This window comes from Ochotona curzoniae, unplaced genomic scaffold (assembly GCF_017591425.1).
Source record: "Ochotona curzoniae isolate NIBS_2020 unplaced genomic scaffold, NIBS_Ocur_1.0 contig_2364, whole genome shotgun sequence".
NCBI lineage: Eukaryota > Metazoa > Chordata > Mammalia > Lagomorpha > Ochotonidae > Ochotona > Ochotona curzoniae.
In genome coordinates, this window is record NW_024465434.1 from 189,023 (window position 1) to 211,992 (window position 22,970).

Below are 22,970 nucleotides of genomic sequence, written 5' to 3' on the forward strand. Positions count from 1 at the left end.
GAACTCTATTTGGATCTCCCATGTGGAAGACAGGGGCCTAAGCATTAGGGTCATTTTCCACTGACTTCCAGGCACATTAGCAAGAAGTTGGATTATAAGTGGAGCAGGGAAGACTCAAACAAGTGCTAGGCCGAATCTAATTTGCCTTTCCCATGCGTTGTTCAGTCAGCATCTGAATACAGGGCAGTTCAGAGTTGCTTAACAAATGCTTAATGAACAACATAATGAATTAATCTATAAAATTCTGGGCTCATATCTAATGGGAATTAACTAACTTTCAAGAAAGAGCAGAAGCAACTAACAGGGAAGAGGGCAACAGAAACTCATCGGTGCAGAATTTGCTATACCATAAGGCATATATCTATTATAATAACAGGCTAAAGCAAACAGAACAAATTTACGGAAGAATATTTTAAGTACACGTAAGCTGAGAGTTAAATTAAAACAAAACAAGCTCTGGGAAAAATAATACCCAATTCACCTAGATACACTTTTCAAATGTCTTTAAAATATTTATCTTATTTTTTCTAACACTGTTAAATGATTTTTTTCAACAGTGTTTAATAATTTTTTAGTTGCAGACTTTTTAGTTTAAAAATCTAGGGGAAAGAGGAAAGATAAGAAAACCAAGTGGTATTTCATGATCATGTCAAGTAAAAGTTTACAATTTTTAATATGGGCTCCATAATGAGAAATATTGTTAATGTGGCAGTAGTTTATTCTACTTATACATAAAGAACTTCTTCTAATTGAGGAGGAAGATAAATGAAGCTCTGCATGTCTAAATTGTAAATGTAGCCCTGAAAGTAACAATTACATCATTTACTGTTTTAACTCTTTAAAAGAACACTGAACACTCATGTACCAGTATTCCTCAACTGGAGGTAATACTGTCCTGCCCACCCCTCCCCACGAATGCTTACTCAATAAAACCTGAAACCATGCGTGTCTGTTTCTCACAACTGGCAGGTGTATGGGTGAGGCAGGCTGCTATTGCCATCTCCCAGGTAGAGGCCAAGGACACTGTTAAACGTAATAAAAAAGCATCCTGGAAAACGGAAGCACAGGAAAGTCCTGACAACAAAGAACTGCCTGGCCCCAAACACCAAATCCTGGAAAAATACTGACTGACATGGTTGAAAAAAATGGAATAAACTTTTCAAATTTAAAGTGTTACTGTAGGGTCTGGTGCATATGGGTACCAGCTCATGTCCCAGTTTCCCCGCTTCCCATCCAGTGTCCTACTTGTGGCCTGGGAAAGCAGTCAAGGACATCCCAAAGCCTTGGGACCCAGAAGAGGGAGAGTGCGAGAGCCGGAGGAGGCTCCTGGCTCCTGGCTTCAGATTGAGTCAGCTCTGGCTGTTTCAGCTGCTTGGGGGGTGAATCAATGGATGGAATATCTTCCTCTGTATATCTGCCTTTCCAATAAAAATAAATAAATCTTTAAAAAAAAAACACTTCTTTATTAAAATGTTACTGTGTGTCTTCAATATTTCCTATATCCTTTTTATTCAAAATACTAATATGCTACATAAGACCATCTTCATTATAAAGTATAAGCAAATATATGCTAGAGAATTAAGAAATAATCTAGTCCAGTTTACTTTGTCTATACAAAAAAAAATTAAAGACTTCAATGTATAAGACTGACACAATATGGAGCTGCCTCATAAATCTGTAGTGAAAACTGAAACATATACAGCATTATTTGGAGGCCTAATTTAACTAAGTTCTGTCCCATTTTCCTCCAATACCTCCCCTTCCCTTCCCCAAATTAAAAGACTAATAGATGGACAGACAGTTAAATAAGGGAAATTCACATCTGAAGTAGAAAAGTAAATTTAGGTATTAAAATAAATTATTGAAAGTTAGAGCATATTGTTAAATGAGTTTCCCAAATCAAAAAAGATCATTTGAATTTTCTACATAATTATTTTTGCTTTGGCCTTATTTTCCTTCTAATATGACTCAACAAAGTTTTATTGTTTTTAAACAAGATTAGATGCTTTAAAATTACTATTACTGCTTTAAAAACAAACTAGGCTTCTCATGCTTAGCCACAAGCTAAGACAACAGCAATGAAAATAGGTACAAAATCATACCTGAACAACCCAAGGACTGTTAGCAAATGCCATGATGTCTCTTTCTTCCCAGAAAAAAGCAGAATCAGATCTCTTAATCATTTCAAACTTGCTGAGAAGTTTCATAGCATACACCTTCCTGGTGGATTTATGCCTTACCTTTAAAATTGAAAATGGAAATTAATGAATCTTTTACTCTGTGTTTCACAGAACAAGTTATTAAATGATTATAAACACTTGTTACTTAATTTGGCAATGTTATTTATTTTTCTTTCTCCTGCTGAATTATCCCAATTAGCTAATATCAAGGCTTTAATTATCAGAAGTAATGTTAGAAAACACAATCTTAATCCCACAGACAACAGCACACTATTCCCAGCTATGTTACTTGGGATGTTGTTTCTTCTTATTTAGGCTTTTTTCCCCATAGCATATTAGATAGGCTAACACTAGAGCAAAATTCTCTTCAGATGTTTGAGACCCTTTTTCTAAAGTGAAAAACAATTCCCACGAATGCTGAATTTGACTCTAGGCTTTTATGCCAGTAGGCAGAAATATCTAGAACAATTTAAAGCAAAAATGCTATCAAAACATAACAATAAACATTATTTCCCCAATCATATACATTAAATACATAAGTTATTTTAATTTTAAAAGCCCTTTGTCTTAAATTTCATAAAGTAACCTACCAATTGAACTTCTCCAAATGCACCTCTACCAATCACCTTCACTACTTCATAATCTTCAGCTTTCATTCGTAAATCTCTAATTTTATTTATTGTGTCTTTATCTGTATGAAAAGAAAAACCTATTATTTTAAATGACTAAAGCATTTCACCATGTAATTTACATTACAGTTTTTCAGAAGCCATAAAAGAGAAGTAACTTAAACAGTGGAATCAGCGGGAATAAAAGTGACACTTAAGTTATAAACATGTTCAACGTGCTAAGAATTTCTAAAAATAAACTCTGAAATGACTTGAGTCATATAATATATTAATACATATTAATATATTAATAATACATTAATATATTGAGTGCATTAAAATCTGATTTAATAGAATATTTTTAAAACAAGCATTATCACTTCTCGGTCTTTTGGCTAAGATCAAGTGTAAAAACAAGCATCACACACACACAAAAAAAGTCTGGAGAATAAATGAGCTAATTAGCACTTGGTATTTTAACTATATATCCAGTTAAATCAGAGAACATGAATGGATATTTTGGATTCATGAGATACAATTTTATTTTTATGAAATCAGTTTTGGTAATCCTTTAAAAAGATGTTCATATAATATCAAGACAAATATGCTAAAAATAATAATTTCCAAACTGGCGGTTTTTAGTTACTTCCATCATTTCATTTCTTTACTTGAATCTAGATTTTAACTTAAAACAGAGGGGAAATGTTGCAATTATTTATATGAATCTGTCATGCTACAAACTACAATAATTTACAAATCCCTACTGGATAGATATTCTAATTCCTAATTTGGTCATAGATTAAAATAGGGCTATTTTAATCCACATGGGTCAACACTAGCCTGAGATTACATGGAAAAGCTTCACTTTTCAGATTTGCACAAAATAAAGGAGAGCAAATACATAGAAGTTCTAGTTCACAATACAATGCTATATTAATATTTTTAAATGTGCATTTGGACTCAAGTGGTTCTATACATTATGACTAATAAAGTCATGCAAGGGAGAACAAATTTCCACACAAAAAGAGCCTTCAGTACATTTAGCTTACAAATTCCCCTGAAATATGCCCCTGAGAAATACAACCAAGAAACTCATGCACTGCACATACATTTAGGTCTAACCTGTATAAGGCTCTGCAGTCCTCACTGTAGACAGGTAAATACAACTATAATCACAGTTCCTGGGGTGGGCACTGTGATACAGCAGGTAAAGTCGCTGTCTACAACACCAGCATCCCACGTGGGAGCCAGTTCCTGTCCTGACTGCACTTCTGATCTAGCTCCTGGCAATGGCTTGGCAAAATCAGCAAATGGCCCAGTTGCTGAGGGACCTGCCATCCAAGTAGAACACCTGGACGAAGCTCCTAGTTTGTTGCTTTCTTTGCAGCCACCAGGGGAGTCCACTAGAAGATAAGGGATCACAAGTTTTCCCTCTCTAACTACGGCTTTGAAAAAAATAAAAACTTTTTTAAAAAGTTTCACTTTTAGAAGCTCAAACTCATCTTTAATGAGCATTTATAAGTCAATGATTTTGTTATGAAATAAAAAAAATTTAAAAAGCTCAAACTACCAAATGAAACAGAAACAATAGGCACGGGAGGGGGGATATAATATGGTACATATGTTGACTTTTCCTAGAGTACTAATAAGGAGATCACCTAAGCCAAGCCTGCTCGGGAAGGAGACGGCTAGAAAGACTTTCTGGAGATGGTAACATCTGAAACAAATAGAAATTGAAGCGCAGTAGTTAGCTATGCAAGAGAGAAAGAAAGAAAGAACACTACGGGGAGGTGGAAAAATGAACAAAGGCAAAGTGGAACTCTATAAACCTTACATGGCTGGAATGTCAAGTTTATAGTAAAGACTGGCAGAAGAGACTGACGGCTCCAAATTTGTTGAAGGAATTTGTATTTTGCCTGCAGGCCAATTTCAAGATCATTACTTAATCATCAAAATATTCTCACATTAAAGTTGAAAGGAGTTCAATACACAAAACAGGTCACAGAAACTGCTAACTCTGAAAAGGGGTAAGAGAACTTTGAGGATGGTGGAGCCGTATCTGTTTGACACGCTCTTTCATACTACATTCCTTGAGATCATCTGGGGGATGTAACGGGAACTGCAACACACAATTTGACAACCACTACTTTGAGTCGGAAATGATAAAAAGAAATTAAGGCAGATAAAATAATACAAATTTATTTTTTAGCTTAACCTCTATGGAGAACATGCAAATGATTACTTAATACTTTAATAAGACTGGCAGTGGGGACAGTTTTTAGAGTACTGTAATACTAGATAGGAAATAAATTCATGAATCAGGATGATGCTTTAAATAACAGCCTGTGGGGATGAGATAGAATTCTTGGATTTAGATATGAGATTTAGAGACATAAGCCAAAAAATCTTGAAAAGATTGCAAGCAAGCTAGTTGAAAGCAACATCTTTGTCTACTGTCTTGGATTTAGCTTGACCTAGTAATACAGGTTTACATGCTGACAAGTTTAAGTGTCTGTTGGTTAAAGAATTTCAGTCAAGAATTCTAATTCTTCTATTTCATCTCATTGAATAGTTCAATCTGGAATTACCAAGGATTTGATTGAAAAGTCTAACCAGTAGACTTCAGTTTCTCAAATATTCACAACTACCTATTAACATCTATCCCTGGATACAAGCAGGGCATGGGAAGGGGAGCAGCTGGAACATGAACCAGAGCCCATGTGGGATCCTCGCACATCCAAGGCGGGGATTTAGCCACCAAGCCATTGCGTTTGATCCCTTAATCAGAATTTTAGAAAATCAACAAATATCTTTAACAGCTTCTCTTTATTTGGTAGCTGGCCTAACTTAGATGCTGTATTTCATAATACAACTGACTGGTGACAATTCTGGATTAGCCAATTCCTCTTTTATCAGAAATTTCCCATTCTTTCTACTTAACTAAACAATATTTATGATCTCTATGAACATATTAGTCCAACATAGGGTATTTTAAGGCAGTATATCACAGTTGCTCATGTGATATATTTCAGTTTTCATAACTGACACATGCTTATAAAATTGCATCTCAAAATATCTCATAGTTAATATCAAAATCACAAAATATTATTTATGCCATAAATAATATAAGCAAGGAAGAACATTACAAAAAGGAAGATCAGTGACAGATTTTTCTCAATACCATTTCATAGTAGTGTTTAGAAAATGGAGAGGATGGGTTTGGAAAACAGATAACTGTTTGGTGCAATGGTTAAGACACTAATTGTGATGTCTATACCCTGTATTAGCAGATTTCCTGGGTTCAAATCCTGTCCCCATTTCTGATTCTAGCTTTCTGCTAATGGGAACCCAGGAAAGCAGCAGATGGTAGCTCTTGTATCTGAGTCTGTTACCATATAGCAAGCCTGTATTGAATTCTGGGTCCCTGAAACCAAGGGATCCAGAGCATCTAGGGAATGAATTAGTGGATGGATGATCTATGTCTTTCAAGTAAATAATGATAAATAACGATTTCTTTAAGAGAAAAAGACAAACTTGTTGAGCGACAATTTGTGAGAGAACCACTCAAGGCTCTATAATAACTGCTCTTACTCTATTCTTAAAAAAAATAATAAAAAAAGGATTAATTTTATTTATTTGGAAGGCAGGGTTACAAAGAACAACAAATAGGTATCTTCTATCTTCTGGTTCACTCCCCAAATGGCTCCAATGGCTGGGACTTGGCCACACCAGTGATTCAATTGGTCTTCCACATGCGTGGCAGGGGTCAGACACGTGGGTAATCTTCCAATGGTTTCCTAGATGCATTAGTAGGGAGCTAGATCTAAGTGGAATACCAGGGACCCAAACTGATGCCCATACGGTATGTTGACATTGCAGGTGCTGACTTACTCACTGTGCTTCCCCAGTGACTTCCTTGCTACTTCATTTTCATTCCTCTCTTTGCATTGGTAGCTGTTTTCCCTACCTAATCAGCTTAAATTATAGTAATTACTATAATCACTCCTTTCCATTTCTTCCTATCCCTTTAGCTTTTTTTTTTTTTTGCATCACATATTGTGGCAAAAAGTATAATTCCAATGAGATTCAAATTTTCAATTACTTTATCAGCAACTGTATCACTGAAATATGCCTGAATACATAAAATCATACCTGATTCTGTTTTATAGCTACAATTACAAGCCTCAAGCTACTCCTTAATTCTGCTTGGCAAACATACATTTATTTCTCTAGTCCATTCTCTCTCACAATATCTTTTTTTTTTCTCTTTTTAAAAATTGATTACATTGCATTATGTGACACAGTTTTATAAACACTGGGGTTCCCCCCCTCCCCAAACCCCGACACAATATCTTAAAAACCGTATTCCACACACTCTTTTTACACCTTCCATAGACCTTCTACTGATCCTCACTCACAGCGATCATGTTACTACTCAGAAATAAAAGAAACAATCACAAGAAAACCACTATGGGCATACCACATGCATACATGCATACAAATGTATTCATAATTTGCTATTTTCACCTTTCGCTAGAAGTCAGTCTCTCCACTTGTGCACAAGATGTCAACTTTTTTTTTTTACTAGTTTAAGGACACTGCTCCAGTCATTTCTCCCTTTCTCCTTCTTTCTTAATAATTGGGTTCTATCATGCTGTTTTCTCCCTTTAAGCAAATAAAAATCTTTTAATCCCATTTCTTTCATTACATATTGCCCCATTACTTACAACCCAAATGTAGAAAATCCCTCAAAAATATCTATCGTCTAGTCTGGTATCTTTTCTGTCATTTGCTCTTAAATTGATTTCAGATGGACACTGGCCCTTACCTTTCTACCAAAATGCTTGTCAAAGTCACAAATAAGAACCATGTTGCTAAATCCAATGAATTATAATCAGTTCTAATCTTGACATGTGGGATCTATTAAAAGTCAGAGGAAAAAATGTGTATTATGAAAAAACTACAAATTAAAAATGCTTTTACTGTCAAAACAAGTGTATCTTTTTTTAAAGATGTATTTATTTATTTGAAAGACAGAGTTACAGAGAGAGATAGAGATATTTTCCATACATTGCTGAAATTATTGCAATAGCTAGATCTCAAACCAGGAGCCTGGAACTCCATCCAGGTTTCCTATGTGAGTGGAAAGAGCCCAGATATCTTGAGCCACTTCCTTTTGCTTTCCCAGGCAGGCACATTAGCAGGGAGCTGTATCTGAAGTGCGACAGCCAGAACTCAAACCAATGTTTATATGACATGCCAGCGCTACGGCTGGAGGAGACTTAACTAGTTGTGTCACAATACCCTGCCCTCAAACAACATAAATTTATCTTCTAACTATAATTTCTATGAACTTTTTGAAGTACCTTCATACATAAGTTTCTTTGAAATTATTTGGTCACTCTTTGCAGGTATACCTTTTTTTTACATGACTTTCAGAATAATACATTGTTCCAATAATACTGAGTTACTGGCTTGTCTTTTTTTAAGATTTATTTTTATTATTTTTTCATTGGACAGTCAGATATACAGAGAGGAGAGACAGAGAGGAAGATCTTCCGTCTGATGATTCACTCCCCAAGTGAGCGCAGCGGCCGATGCTATGCCGATCCGAAGCTAGGAGCCTCTTCCCGGTCTCCCACACGGGTGCAGGGTCCCAAAGCTTTGGGCCGTCCTTGACTGCTTTCCCGGGCCACAGGCAGGGAGAGTTACTGGCTTTTTAAAAAATATTTTAAAATCTTCCCCTCATGCAGGTGCAGGGTCCCAAGCATGGAGCTGGATGGGAAGTGGAGCTGCCGGGATTAGAACCGGTGCCCATAGGGATCCTGGCACGTTAACGGTGAGGACTTTGGCTGCTAGGCCACTTCGCCAGGCCCAAAAGTTGATACTAAGAAACAAGTCGGATCACATCACTCCTCTGCTCACAACTCTGAATGTTTTTGCTCAGGGAAAGCAAAAAGCACAAGATTTTACTAAGGCTTACACGCCTCCTCATGATCTGCTCTCTTCACTTCCATATCTCCCTGACGTCATTCTACTATTCTCTCCCTGGGTTTATCTTTTCCAGCTACACTTTCTTGCTGCTTCTTAAAAAGGTCAGGTATGAGGCCTGGCACAAAACCCTAGCAGCTAGAATCTTTGCCTCGAACGTGCCAGGATACCATGTGGGCACTGGTTCTAATCCTGGTGGCCCCACTTCCCATCCAGCTCCCTGTTTGTGGCCTGGGAAAGCAGCTGAGGACGGCCCAAAGCCTTGGCACCCTGTACCTACGTGGGAGACCAGGAAGAAGCTCTGGGCTCCTGGCTTCGGATCGGCGCAGCTTCAGTCATTGTGGACACTTGGGGTGTGAATCAGTGGACGAAAGATCTTTCTCTCTGTCTTGCCTCCTCTCTGCATTTCTCACTTTCTAATAGTAATAATACTACTAATAATAGGCCAGGTATGCTCCTACTGCAGGGCCTTTGCACTGGTTGTTCCTTTGTATACCATTTTTTCTCCTTAGATATCCCTATAGCTAACTGCTCAACTTCAAATTTTCCTTCAAATGTTATCTTATTCCAAGACATATCCTACTCAACTCATCTAAAATTGGAAACCATGCAGACTTCTAAATCTTTGGAAAGTGCTTATTTTTTTCCCAAAATAGGTATCAATATCTCTGCTGTTGACAACCTGCTGTTACACACACACAAACACACACACACACTCCTTTATTGACTCTGAGATTTCTAAATAGGAACGTATAACCATCTATGCCCTTTTACCAATTTCAGATTGTACTGAAAAACACTTAAGATTTATAACTTTGGTACTATTAGAATTTTTTTTAATTGACATAGTTTTTTCCTGAGCTGCATTTTCTGTTAATGTTTTGAAATACCCCATAAAAGCATGGCTTTCAATTTCTTTGCACCAAAACAACCTATTTTTAAAGTTTCATTTTCCAGAAGATTCTGAAGTGTCCTTATACTTACAGCAGAATATTGAGCAACATTTCGGAAAAAATTACATGATAGGGTAGAATATTTACTTGATCTAATAGTTAAGATGCTGCTAAAGGCACTTGCATCCCCTATCAGAACACACAGGTTTCATACCCAGCTTCTGCACCCAGCTTCCTGCTAAGGTACACCCAGGGAGGTAGGAGCGATGCTCCAGTAGTTGGGTTCTTACAACTCTTGAACAAAAGTTAGATTGAATCCCTGGCTCATGCCTCTAGCCCAAGCCGTCGTGAGCATTTAGAGGGTGAGCCAGTGGGTAACAACTCTGTATGCCTGACTGCTACTCACAATTCTTTTTAACTAAAATTTTTATGAAGAACATTTAATTGCACAGACTTTCATCAAACAATGCTGAGCAAAAACAAGCCACATTAGCATCTGAATTTGATTTTCTAAAAAAAAATATTGTTATATAAATATGATCGAAAACATAATAGAAAAATTAATTATGCCAAGAGAATAACTGCAGTCATCTCTGGGTAGTGGGATTATAGATTATTCTGTTACTTTTCTATATACTGTACACCTATAATAATTGAGTTGTTTTTCTAATGAGACATTTTGCCTAGTTTATAATCCCAAATTATAAAGGTCAACATTATTTTTTGTATAACATATTATAAGACATATTTTGATTTTAGAAAGGTTAAAAACAGATTCTTAAATGTCAGAATAAAGTTATGCATAATAATATACTGTTGGACCAAAACACAAGTATTGCTACTCTCTGCCAAAAGCCCAAAATATCTTGCATACTTTTAGAATATTAGAAGCAGCCTTAAACAGCTCTAAATGATATAAAAATTAACAGAAAAATTTACAAGGATGCTGTACTTAATTCCATAAAAGTCTTATTGTTTAAATGCAAAAATATTTAATACCTAAATCATTATATCTAAACTTTATGTAATTCAAGATGAATCATGTTTGATAGTGCATGAATGTATGCATGTATACACAAAGTGATGCACTTTAAGGGAAAAAATTGCAAGGGTGTGGGAGGTGAAGATTCAGACCCATAAATCCAAATTCAACATAATACAAGGGATACACTGACCTTTTCTGTGATTCTCTAGTGCTTATATTTCCAGATACTACACTTAACAATGCTTTAGCAAAAGTCTACTTATTAACAATTTCCCTATTTAGTCATTCTGCTTTATACTTTCATGTCTTTGTAGTAGCTCATCAGAAGCCTAATATGATTCTCCCATTACCTTATGTGTATCTCCCTGTATCTCCTTCTTAGCCATTTGTTACCCTTTCAACAGAGGGACTGCATTGCCCTCTATCAATTCAGACTGGAATCATTTTACATAAGTTGGTCACCTTTTCTTTTTTAGAGTGTATGCTCCCACAACTCCTTTTAAGATATTTTATTTATTTATGTTTACCTCTTTTTATTGTTATCATTTTATAATATAGTTCCATAGGTCCTGGGATTTCCCCTACCCCGTCTCTAAGTCCACTCCCCTCACTGAGTTCCTCTATATCATTACTATAGTATAGTTCTTCATACACAGTCATATGTCCATCATTGCAGGCATGGACAATAGCAGAGTCCAACATCCTATTGTCAAGGTATAGTAAACAGTTTCTTTGTGAATCCATCTTTGATCTGGAAGTAGAGATGCATACTGCATTGTATCCTCACATCTGGATGACAGTCTCCATTACACAGCTACTACACATCCTTTACACAGCCATTACAGCTACATTACATATCCTTTTAAATGAAAAGCCACTATACAAAACCAACATCAGGAAGAAAAAGAGAAATTTACAATGCCATGAAGTTAAACAACATGCTACTGAATGAATGATATGTCACGGAAGAAATGAAAAAGAAAAGCAAGAACCTTCGTGAAGAAAATGATGCTAGTTAAATAGGACACCAGGTGTCTCCCAAATCCTGGGAACTGCTTTAATAGGAAGTGGGAGAAAGGTTGTGCAGACTCAGCAAGTATCACAGGAGGTGGAGACTGGTGAGCCAGGAGCTGGGGCTATGGAGACCACAGTGGAAATGTAACATAAGAACCCAGACCTGGAACTTGTTGGAGGGAGTAGCACAAGTGACTGCAAACAAGGAGCTGTGTACCAACCACAAAACTGTAGACCTGTGGGTGACACAGAACAGAAACCTACCCAAAGGAGAAGAATGTACAATGACCAAGAACAAAAGAAGAGACAAAGGCACAATGAATATTACTAAGACTTCCTGCAAAGGAGTAAAACCTTCTGCCAACCTCAGAATTCACTGATGAAGACATGGAGAAAACTGGGGATACAGAATTCAAAACACTTGTTATAAAACTTCTTATCAACAATGAGAAGCACGTAAATCAGCATTCAAGGAATTTAAGGATTATGTCACAGTGGAAATGAATCAAATGAAAGCTGGTGTATCAGAAATGAAGAATACAGTGGAGCAAATTAAAAGTACCATGGAGAGTCTCCAAAATAGAATGAAGGAGGCAGAAGAAAGAATCTCAGAATTGGAAGATATTTTCTGTCACCAAGGGGAAACAAAAGTTGGAAGTAGAGCTGGGTCAAGCTAAAAAAGCATTCAAGAATTGAAAGACTTTTAAAAGAATGACAGGAGTCCCAGAAGGTTCAGAAAGAGAAGCTGGGATTAAAGGTGTGTTCAATGAAATAAGACAGTATTTCTCTAATCTAGAGAAAGAATTGGGAAACAACATCCAGGAGGGCCAAAGAACTCCCAGCAGGTTTCACCAAAAGCAGTCTTCAGCACAACACATGATAATCAAGCTCTCTTCAATCAAACATAAAGAAAAGATCCTTAGATTAAAATTCAACTGATACATAAACGAATGCCAATTAAACTCACAGGGGACCTCTGACAGGATCTACAGGACAGAAGAGAATGGAATGACATATTCCAGATTCTAAAAGCAGAAATTGTCAGCCCAGGATAACGTACCCAGCAAAGTTCTCCTTTCTTTTTGAAAATGAAATAAAACTCTTCCACAGTAAAGAAATTTAAAAAAAAAAAAAAGCCTCTTTCAAACCAGATCTACAAATGATACTTATAGATGTTCTCTTGACAGAGAAAAGGAACAGCACCCACCAAAATAAAAGACAAATGGGAAGAACATCCCAGTAAAAAGAAAACAGAAGACTAAATCAATGAACAACCCATTGCTAAAATGACAGGACCAAATTACTACCCATCCATAATACCCCGAATGTAAATGGCTTAAACTCATGAATCAAATGTCATAATTGGTAGACTGGATTAAAAACACAACACCCATCTATTTGTTGTCTACAGGAGACAAATATTAACGGAAACTATGTCTCATGGATTTTGACTTTTTGTTTTCTCTTCAAAACACTTTCTTATTAAATTCTTACTGACTCATTTATCATACAGAGACCCAAAAATTTTTTATGATAGACACTACATTCACGGATAGCTCTCTGGTGCATGGACTAAGTCTTACACACACTGAAGTATATATGGTTCCATGGGTCTTAACAAATGCATGCTTAAAAAAAATTCTTTGTATTTATTTGAAATGCAGAATTATAGAAATAGTGAGGAGAATCAGCTCTTCCATCTGCTGGTTTTGTTTCCAGATGACCACAATAGTCAGAGCCTGACCAGGCCCAAACCAGGAGCTAAGAGCTTCTGTATGGATGCAGGAGTCCTACTAACTGGACCCTTTGCTGCTTTGCCATACACATTAAGAGGAGGCTGGATAAGGGGTGAAGCAGCCATCTCTAATACCGGTGCCCATATGGGGTTCTGGCCCTGCAGGCCATGGCTTTACCTGCTATTACTACTAGCCCCAAATGCATGATCGTAAAATCCAGCATCCTAGTGCTGTATCTAACAGTTCTGTCACTTTCCATGCCTGGAAAACATTAATGTATTTTTCTGCCCCTAGATTTTGTCTTTTCTCAAAATGTTGTAAGATAGAATTGTGTAACATGTAGCTCTTTTTGAAAAGTTTATTTTTTATTTATTTGAAAGTAAGAGTGACAGAAAGAATGAAAATGGGAGAAATGTCTACCTACTGTTGATTCACTTCTAAAAATGACTGGATCATCCAGTGCTGAGCCAAGCTGGAATCAGAATCCAGGGATTCCATCCAGGTCTCCCATATGTGTGATAGGGTCCAAAATTTTTGAGCATTCATCTGCAATTTTTGTATAAGGAACATCAGCAGGTAGCTGGTTTGAACTCGGGCACTCCAGTATGGGAGCAGACACACTGAAAGTGTCTTAACTGTTGCACCACTATGCCTGCCCTCAGAATGTAACCTTTTAAAACTTTTTTTGCTTTGAAAATATGCATTTATCATTTGCACTTGTTCGGTCTGAATTTGAATTGGTGCTTTTTTACAGGGTTTTTTTGTTTTGTTTTGTTTTGTTTTGTTTTTGAATGAGCATGGTTGTCAGATTACTTGGATTACCTGGAAGTGAGTTTTAATAAGAAACTGATGAATTTTCTTCTGAAGTACCTATAATATTTTGCTTTCTCACCAGCAATGGGTGAGAATTCCTGTTCTGCCCCACCAAATGCCTCACCAGCATTTGCTACTATTAATTTTTGTTCTTTTAATAGTCTTTCATATGGCAAAAGTTTTCAATTTTAATAAATCCTAATATATTGACTTTTTAAATAAACTCAATACATATTTTAAGTACAGTTTATTTAAAAGTTAAGGAAATCACAGATGCACGTTCAGGGATAGATTGGGCAGGGAGGTAAAGGTGGTAGAGAGATGTTTCCACTTTCCTCTTGCATCCATGGGGGAAGAGTGCCTTTCCCTGTTGCTTGGATTCTCTTGATCCTGGAAAGGGGAGTGGTTACATGATACCACCGCCAAGTCCCAGGTGAAGAGAGGAATACACCTTGGGGAAGGGGTCATTTGATGGACAAATAGGCAAGACTTATACAGGGCAGAGGACATATGGCTTCCCATTTGTGACTCTAACCTGGCTACCTGCTGGGACCATTCCATTCCCCACTAAGAGATGTCTGACCCTTGTTAAGAGTTGCTAAAGAGTATAGATTTGTCTCATCTTCTGTAGCTACTTCCTTGCAAGTCCTGGGTTCACTGCCCACGTGGCTGAAACTGCCAGAGCAGAGCTGTTCTGAAGCCAGGACCCAGGAGCTTCCTCCAGGTCTCCCACACACGTGCAGGGTCCCAAGGCTTTGGGCCGTCCTCTACTGCTTTCCCAGGCCACAAGCAGGGAGCTGGATGGAAACAGGAGCAGCTGGGACATGAACCAGTGCCCACATGGGATCCTGGGTGTGAAAAACGAGGATTTAGCAACTGAACCATAGTGCCGGGTCCTCAAAGTACTATACCTGCTATCTGTCAACAAATACCAATTCAAGATATCTAACAAATATTTCATTAATGAAATTAATGAAAAGCAACAAAATAATTTTTCAGCAATATGTAAAATACTGTCCCACAAAAACAATTATGTAAGAAACATTGTGTAAATACATTAGGAGTTGATAGAGAATGCTATAATATCGCAAAAAAAATTCAAATTTATTTATAACATGTTTTCTACCCTGTTTCATTCGTGTTTTATTCTATGTTGATTTCATAATAGCCTTACATGTTGTTTTCCTTAACAAACATCACTTGCAGAGGACAATTTTCTTTTTCACATGCTTTGTAACTATTTTCTCCCAGCTACGACTTATCTTTAACCTAAGCAGTTATCTTATGCGCAAGAACAAGCTTTTTCTTTTTAGAATTAAGTTCACTAATTACATTTAGGTCTATAATCCCTTTTGATGTGACTTTATATATGGTTCAAAAAGTAAGGTTTGAATATTGAACTAACTTGTTACCCTTGACTGGAAATCGATTGACCATATAGGTTTCTTTCCGAAATAATTTCTTTTCCATTGATCTATATGCTTATTGTCAAAGATTACTATTTTGATCTCAATCTTAATCCTCCACTTTCGCTCTTTACAAAATTATTTTGGTTGCTCTAAGTCCTTTGCATGTCCATAAAACTTTTCAGCAGACAGGTCTCATATGTTTTGTCAGATTTACCTACATATTTTTTTATTTCTACTGTAAATAGCATCGCTTTTTTTTTAAAAAACAATTTCAACCTAATGGCTTGTTGCTAATAAACAGAAATACAATTGCTTCTGCTTCTGTTTATTAACTTTCTAATCTCCATCTAGTTCATTTATTAGTTCTTACACAACATTTGTAGAATTTTGAGGCTTTCTACAAGAAAGTCATGCTTTAAAGTTAAATTTTTCCTTTTCAAGGTATATAATCTTAATCTTTATGACCTGCCCAGAAGTTTCAGAAAAAATGTTGGCTATGAAGGTATTGAGAGAAAAAACACTCCCCTTTTCTAATCTAGTATTCAGTCTTGCACTATTAAATACAGCCTGAGGGCCCAACACAGTTGTCTAGTGGCTAAAGCCCTTGCCTTGCATGTGCCAGGATCCCATTGGGCACCAGCTTGTGTCCCAGTGGCCTCACTTCCCATCCTTCTCCCGGCTTGTGGCCTGGGAAAGCAGTAGAGGATGGTCCAAAGCCTTGGGACCCTGCATGTGTGTGGGAGACCTAGAAGATGCTCCTGGGTCCTGGCTTCAGATCACAGCTCTAGTCATTGCGGCCACTTGGGGAATGACTCCACAGATAGAAGACCTTCTCTGTCTCCCCTCCTCTCTGTATATCTGACTTTAAAAAAAAAAAAAAAAAAAAATATATATATATATATATATATATATCTACACACACACACACACACATACATATACAGTCTGAAGTATAGGTTTCTTAGATTCCCTTTATCTGGTCAAGGAAGTTTCCTTCAATTTGCAGCATGTTTTCCAGCTACTGAGATACAGTTTTTCTTTAATAAGTTAAAATGATAAATTGCACTGATTGCTACCCACTGTTACACTGCCTGTCTGAACACTTTACATTTTCAGAGGTATGCAGAGACCAAAACGGACAAGAGGGTGCAGCCCAGTCCAGGGGACTTTCCACACTGTGACGATCCTTAAAACGAGGGCTTTGAACTGTTAGCATGGGGGCAGCAGGTGCTTTGCCAAACATGGTACTATTGATGCTTTTCACTCGGTCAAGTTTTTGTTGGCCATCAACAGTGTGACTAAAATCCAATGCTTCCAGATAGTTACTCAATTAAAGGACCAACTTCAACTTTAATTTACATGCAAAAGCAAACCTGCACAACATACTTCAGAAGCTGTGCATAGTTCTCACGGTAAGATTGTGCATTCAAATTGTAATTATGAGGTTTAGAGATTAGAACTCTATGTAAGGTAGTAGAATTACCACTATTTTAAGACAATTCAGCGAATCACTGCTGTAATACTTCATTGTTGTGTTTGTCCTTAAATACTTCTAAAAGTGTCTTTATTTTAGTATCAGCTCTTTTCAACATTATCTTTTATAAACATTAATTAAGAGTTGTTGCTTTTAGAAACTCTAAAGTAATAGCTAGGGAAACCCTCTGTAAGCTAAAACTCAGTCATGAACATTCACCGTAGGTTAAGTAGAAAGAAACACCTGTTCTTAACATGTAAATAAGCATAAATTGTTCCAAAGATGAAATATTGAAAATCAGTTCATGTCTACTGGGATACATTATTCAAATGCTACTGGGCATTTTACAGTAAAAGCTTAGGATGAGCCACAAAAACAAAGACCAAATCTGAACTGCTGCTGGCTGCTTTGTAGGAAGTGCACTGATCCTGTCGTGACAAATCATAAGCTAGCAATATTTCAGAACCCTGTGATGCTTTCCTTAATTCTGGTACTGTATATCCAAAGTGAAAAAAGTCATCCTTTTCTTAAAAAAAGCTTCACATTTTATTCTCTGCATTTTTCTCCAAATGAGACTTAACAAGCTTACCAGTTAAAGATTGTTTAATTTGAACTTACTTGCATTTAACTTTCTCTAAATTTTATTAACTTGCCTTCATTTAATCTTTTTTCTAGCCAGCCAGTAAGGTTTCTATTTATAAAATGTAATCAATAGGCATATTTAATATTATGAAAGTAATGAAGTAGCATAGCTAAACAAAAAACCTTACAAACATGGGTTAGGATTCCTGCTACTCTATTTTACAAGATCACACCTCATCCTCTGCCTTCGTAATAATGAACATTTACGTACTCTATCATCAAAAGAAAAATATCCATTCTTTACATTATCAAGGAGGAATGTTGAGCAAACGCAAACACTAATAAAATTCTGCTTTTTCAGTAGGAAGAGGAATCAGTAAGACTAAAAAGTGTCTTAAAGAAAAAAGAACTGAAAGAAGATAGTACTGAGAAGTAAATATTCTACAGAAAGATTTCAAACTGTAAAAATGATATAAGAAATCGTGACAAAACAATATGACTGGAAAACTAAACATTTATCAGTAAAACATATGTAGCCAAAATTGAAACACCAAAGCCAAAACCAACCAGAACATATTAGTAGGTATGGTTTAGAAACAGAAATTACGAGATGAATTAAGGAAAGTTTTATAAACTAAACTGTATTATAAATTAAGATTAAAAGTCTGAAAATATTTCATAAATTATAAATAATAATAAATTATTGTTACTTAAAATAACATAAATCTAAAACAGCAGTTTCAGAAGTGAACTGCTGTAAAATTTAAATATAAAACAGCTTTCATGGAGAACAATTCTCTTCTTTGCAGCAATGTAATGCCTTCTTCTCAGATGGCATGTATTTCTTCCTGTGTGTTTTTAGACACAGTTAACCATTATACAATCACAGCACAACTTAAATAACAGTGAAATCAAAAAAGGTACAAAAAAAAAAACTAGGGCAAATGCAGCATGTTATTAAACTCAATGTGCATGTATATGACATAGGCAAAATTTTTAACATACTTTTTTTAACCATTTATTTTTCATCCACTTCTCTGTAAAATATCTGGAGTCCCTATGGAGACCCAAGCTAGTTAATAATTTTTTTTCATATTCCTACTGTTTTACAATTATAAATGAAGACCAGAAACTAGACAGAAGGTTAAAAAGGACTTCAATGATCTAAGATGTAGTTATTTGCAAACTATCATTAATTTTCACAAAAATTACTTACATCTGCTTAGAAAGTTGTCAATATTTTTGTTTTTTCTTAAAGCAGGAAAATCCAAATCATACACCAAAGCATCCAATCCATCCTAAGCAAACAAACAAACAAATAATTAGTTTTTTGGATCACATTATATTACCTTCCTTACTAATAGAACATTTAAATATCCCCGCTCTCTAGGAGTGAGTGGCACAGGGCTGAGATGCCACTGGGATGCCTGCATCTGTCTCTGACTCTCAGCTCTTTTCCGATGACAGCTTCCCACTAGTGCACAGCCCACGAGGCAGAGGCGATGGCTCAAGTGCTCGGACCCCACCCACTCACTGGGAGATTCAGAGTAAGTTCTGTGTTGTAAGAGTAAGCTCTGGCTTCAGCTTGGTCCAGGCCCAGGGCTTTCAGACATCTGAGGAGTGAACCAGTGGATGGGACATCTCTGCTCCCCGTCTTTCCCTTCCATATAAATATAAATATAAATATAAATATAAATATAAATATAAATATAAATAAGTAGAATGTAATATTCCTTTTTTATACTTTTCTGTGTGTCTATTTAACACCTCTGCAAGGAATAAAACTTTTTATTTCATACATAGATTTTTTTATCCTGTAAAATTGCAAAAGGAGTAGGAAATCATCACAGACTGGCTGCAATTGCTTACAATCCTTGCAATTTCTCCCCTTGTAAGGGCATGACATTTAACTTTTCACCTATTCTTACTTCAACATTTATCTCTATTTCACAGATACACATAAATACTGACATTTGTGACTACAAACATTTTTACAAGGCAACAGCTAAATACTTGGTAAACTGTGAGGCTTAGAAGATGTTTCCTGGGCCTGGCAGCATGGCCTAGCAGCTGTTAAAGTCCTCGACTTGAACATGCCGGGATCCCATATGGGCGCCAGTTCTAATTCCGGCCGCTCTACTTTCCATCCAGCTCCCTGCCTGTACCTGGGAAAGCAGCCGAGGATGGCCTAAATCTTTGAGACCCTGCACCCACGTGGGAAACCTGGAAGAGGTTCCTGGTTCCTGGCTTCGGATCAGTGCAGCACTAGCCGTTGCACTCACTTGCGGAGTGAATCATCGGACGGAAGATCTTCCTCTCTGTCTCTCCTCCTCTCTGTATATCTGACTTTCCAATAAAAATAAATAAATCTTAAAAAAAAAAAAGATGTTTCCTTTAAAAAGTTCTTAGATGGGGCCCAGCACAATAGCCTAGTGACTAAAGTTCTCACCTTGTAAGCACCAGAATCCCATATGGGCATGGTTTTAATCCTGACGGCCCCACTTCCCATCCAGTTCCCTGCTTGTGGCCTAGGAAAGAAGTCGTGGACAGCCCAAAGCCTTGGGACCCTGAACCAGCATGGGAGACCGACCCACATGGGACCCTGCACCCACATTGGAAGAGGCTCCAGGTCCTGGCTTTGGATTGGCAGAGCTCTTGCTGCTGCAGCCATTTGGGGAGTGAATCAGCGGACAGAAGATCTTCCTCTCTATCTCTCCTCCTCTCTGTATATCTGAATTTCCAATAACAATAAAATAAATTTAAAAACCAACAACAAAGGTCTTGGAAAATGTATATAAAAAGCATGGTTTTTGGGAGCAGCCCAGTGTGGGTCAGGTCTGGGGGTGGAACAGGCTGGGCTAGTTCACAACACCCACTGGTAGATCTGAGAACCACAATGAGGTGCAGGGCAGGTTGGGTCAGGCCACAACACAACAGTCAGTTCACATTAGGGCTAGGACTGGGGGCTAGGTGGGCTGGGCTAGGATGCAGCACCCATCATCATGAGCTGGAAACTGGGGATAGATTGGACAAGGCCAGACTATTGTACCTGCTGGCAACTATGGAGGTGATGCAAGCCATGCCAGACTGGACTACAAGCCAGCACATGTGAGACCTAAATAGGTGGGGGGAGAGGGGTTGCACGGTTGTAGGTTTGCTGTGAGGGGCTCCCCTGCAGGTCCACTGCTCCTACTGGAGAGCATAAGAATGGGGATGCGGGTAGACCAGGCCAGGCAGGGCTACAACACCTGATGTCCTGCATGTAAGCGGCATTAGGGGCAGATCCAGGATGTGCTAACCAGCTGTATGCACTGGTACACGCATAGGCTAGAGTAACTGCAGGCTAGTTGGGCTTTGCTGTAACATCAGCTGGCAAGTGCTGGGACTGAGGGCAAAGCCTGTCGAGCTAGCCTGAAGAGAGCAAGACAGGAAAGGGCCCAGTAGGGAAATGGTGGACACTTCTCCAATGCGCTGCAATTCCAACTGGTGAGCATGAGAACCAGGGCTGGGGGTGGGACTGGCTAAGCTGGTGACTGGGTGCAGCTTCTCCCCTTATCTCCCATTACTCCTCCCCATAAAGAAAGAAAAAAATTTGGAAACAACTGTCTCATTCACTTTCCCCTAATCCTAGACTATTCCCACCCTCATAAACTATGAAAACATTATCAAAAATTGAAAAATAAAAAAGCATGGTTTTCATTTTTTTAACAGTCTTTTCCATTTCCCACTTTTTGAAGTTTCTTTGTACAAAGCATTCAGAATAATTACAAGTCCAAGTTATATACCTTTTTTTTAAATGTGTATAACTTTTAAATTCTAAAAATATACAACTATTCAATTTTCAAAAGTGTGTCTTACTCTGAAGTACTTTCTAGGGCAACTAGTAGTAAGACAATTGTAAGAGTTATGTATTTATTTATGTACTCATGTGTATATTCGTTCGGTGATATTTCCTTCCCTCCTGCCTGCCTATCTTCTCTTCTTAACTTTTGTGATACCTTTTTTTTTTTAAAGATTTATTTATTTTTATTAAAAAGGCAGATATACAGGGAGGAAAAGAAACAGAGAGGAAGATCTTCCATCCGATGGTTCACTCCCCAAGCAGCCGCAATGGCTGGAGCTGCGCCAATCTGAAGGCAGGAGCCTCTTCCGGGTATCCCACATGGGTGCAGGGTCCCAAAGCTTTGGGTCGTCCTCGACTGCTTTCCCAGGACACAGGCAGGGAGCTGGATGGGAAGTGGGGCTGCTGGGTTTAGAACCGGCGCTCATATTGGATCCCAGTTTGTTGAAGGCGAGGACTTTAACAGCTACAGTATAGTGCTGGGCCCTTTACTTTTCTGATACCTCTATAGTCATAGATATAATGTGCTTTACTAAATAAAGGGTTTAATAAGTTAAAAGTAGAAAGACTACTCTTCAGCAAGAACCCAAGTAAGGGCTATAAACAATAATCAAATCATAAGTTGTCAATTTAACCACATAAAGATTAAAATAGGTCTACAATGTGGGCTTTGCCTTTAAAAGGCTATTTAAGGACTGCCTAAATATATGCCGGGTTATGGGCCTGGTGCAGTAGTCCAGTGGCTAAACCTCGCCTTGCATATGCTGGGATCCCATCTGGGTGCCAATTTGTGTCCCAATTGCTCCACTTCCCATCCAGCTCCCTGCTTGTGGCCTGGGAAAAGCAGTCAAGGACTGCCCTAGGCCTTGGGACCCTGTACCCAAGTGACAGACGTGTAACAAGTGCCTGACTCCCGTCTTTGGATCAGCTCAGCTGCAGCAACTGCAGCCACTTGGGGAGTGAATCTGCAGATGGACGACCTTTCTCTCTGTCTTTTCTTCTCTCGGTAAATCTTAATTTCTAATAAAAATAAATAATTTAAAAAATAATAAATGCAGGGTAATGTGAAGGTATATCAATCAGTACTGAAATAGCAGACTCACAAACAACAAAAGAAATGGAAAGATTTTACTGAAACTATAGCCAGTGGTAAACTAGGAGCAAGGGTAGTCCTTAACAATTTGCATTATAAAGAATGACCCTTTTTAATTCAATGTTTGGGAAATGTTGTTTATATTACTGCACAGTACTATACAGAATGATCTTAGAGCTATGTTTAATAATGTAAAGAATTCCAGTTGGCTCATAAGATTCAACCATGATGGGGGAGAATCAATCAAGTGTATTTTACAGAAAAAAAAATAGTACATTAAGGTTATTCTTGAAAGTACAAGTCACAGCATTTTTGAGCTTCAGTATTCTCTATTGTAACGCGGGCATTAAC

The 22,970-nt window shown here is 37.5% G+C and overlaps 1 protein-coding gene across 1 annotated transcript in view; it reads right to left on the bottom strand.

Moving 5' to 3' along the window:
- ROCK1 (Rho associated coiled-coil containing protein kinase 1) overlaps positions 1-22,970 on the bottom strand; it is a 123,474-nt gene that overhangs the window by 70,107 nt on the left and 30,397 nt on the right. Inside the window, exons 2-4 of the mRNA XM_040974022.1 lie at positions 18,902-18,983; positions 2,771-2,871; positions 2,103-2,240 (exon numbers count right to left, since the gene is read on the bottom strand). Coding sequence (XP_040829956.1) covers positions 2,103-2,240; positions 2,771-2,871; positions 18,902-18,983 — 321 coding nt within the window. The remainder of the gene's footprint in view (positions 1-2,102; positions 2,241-2,770; positions 2,872-18,901; positions 18,984-22,970) is intronic.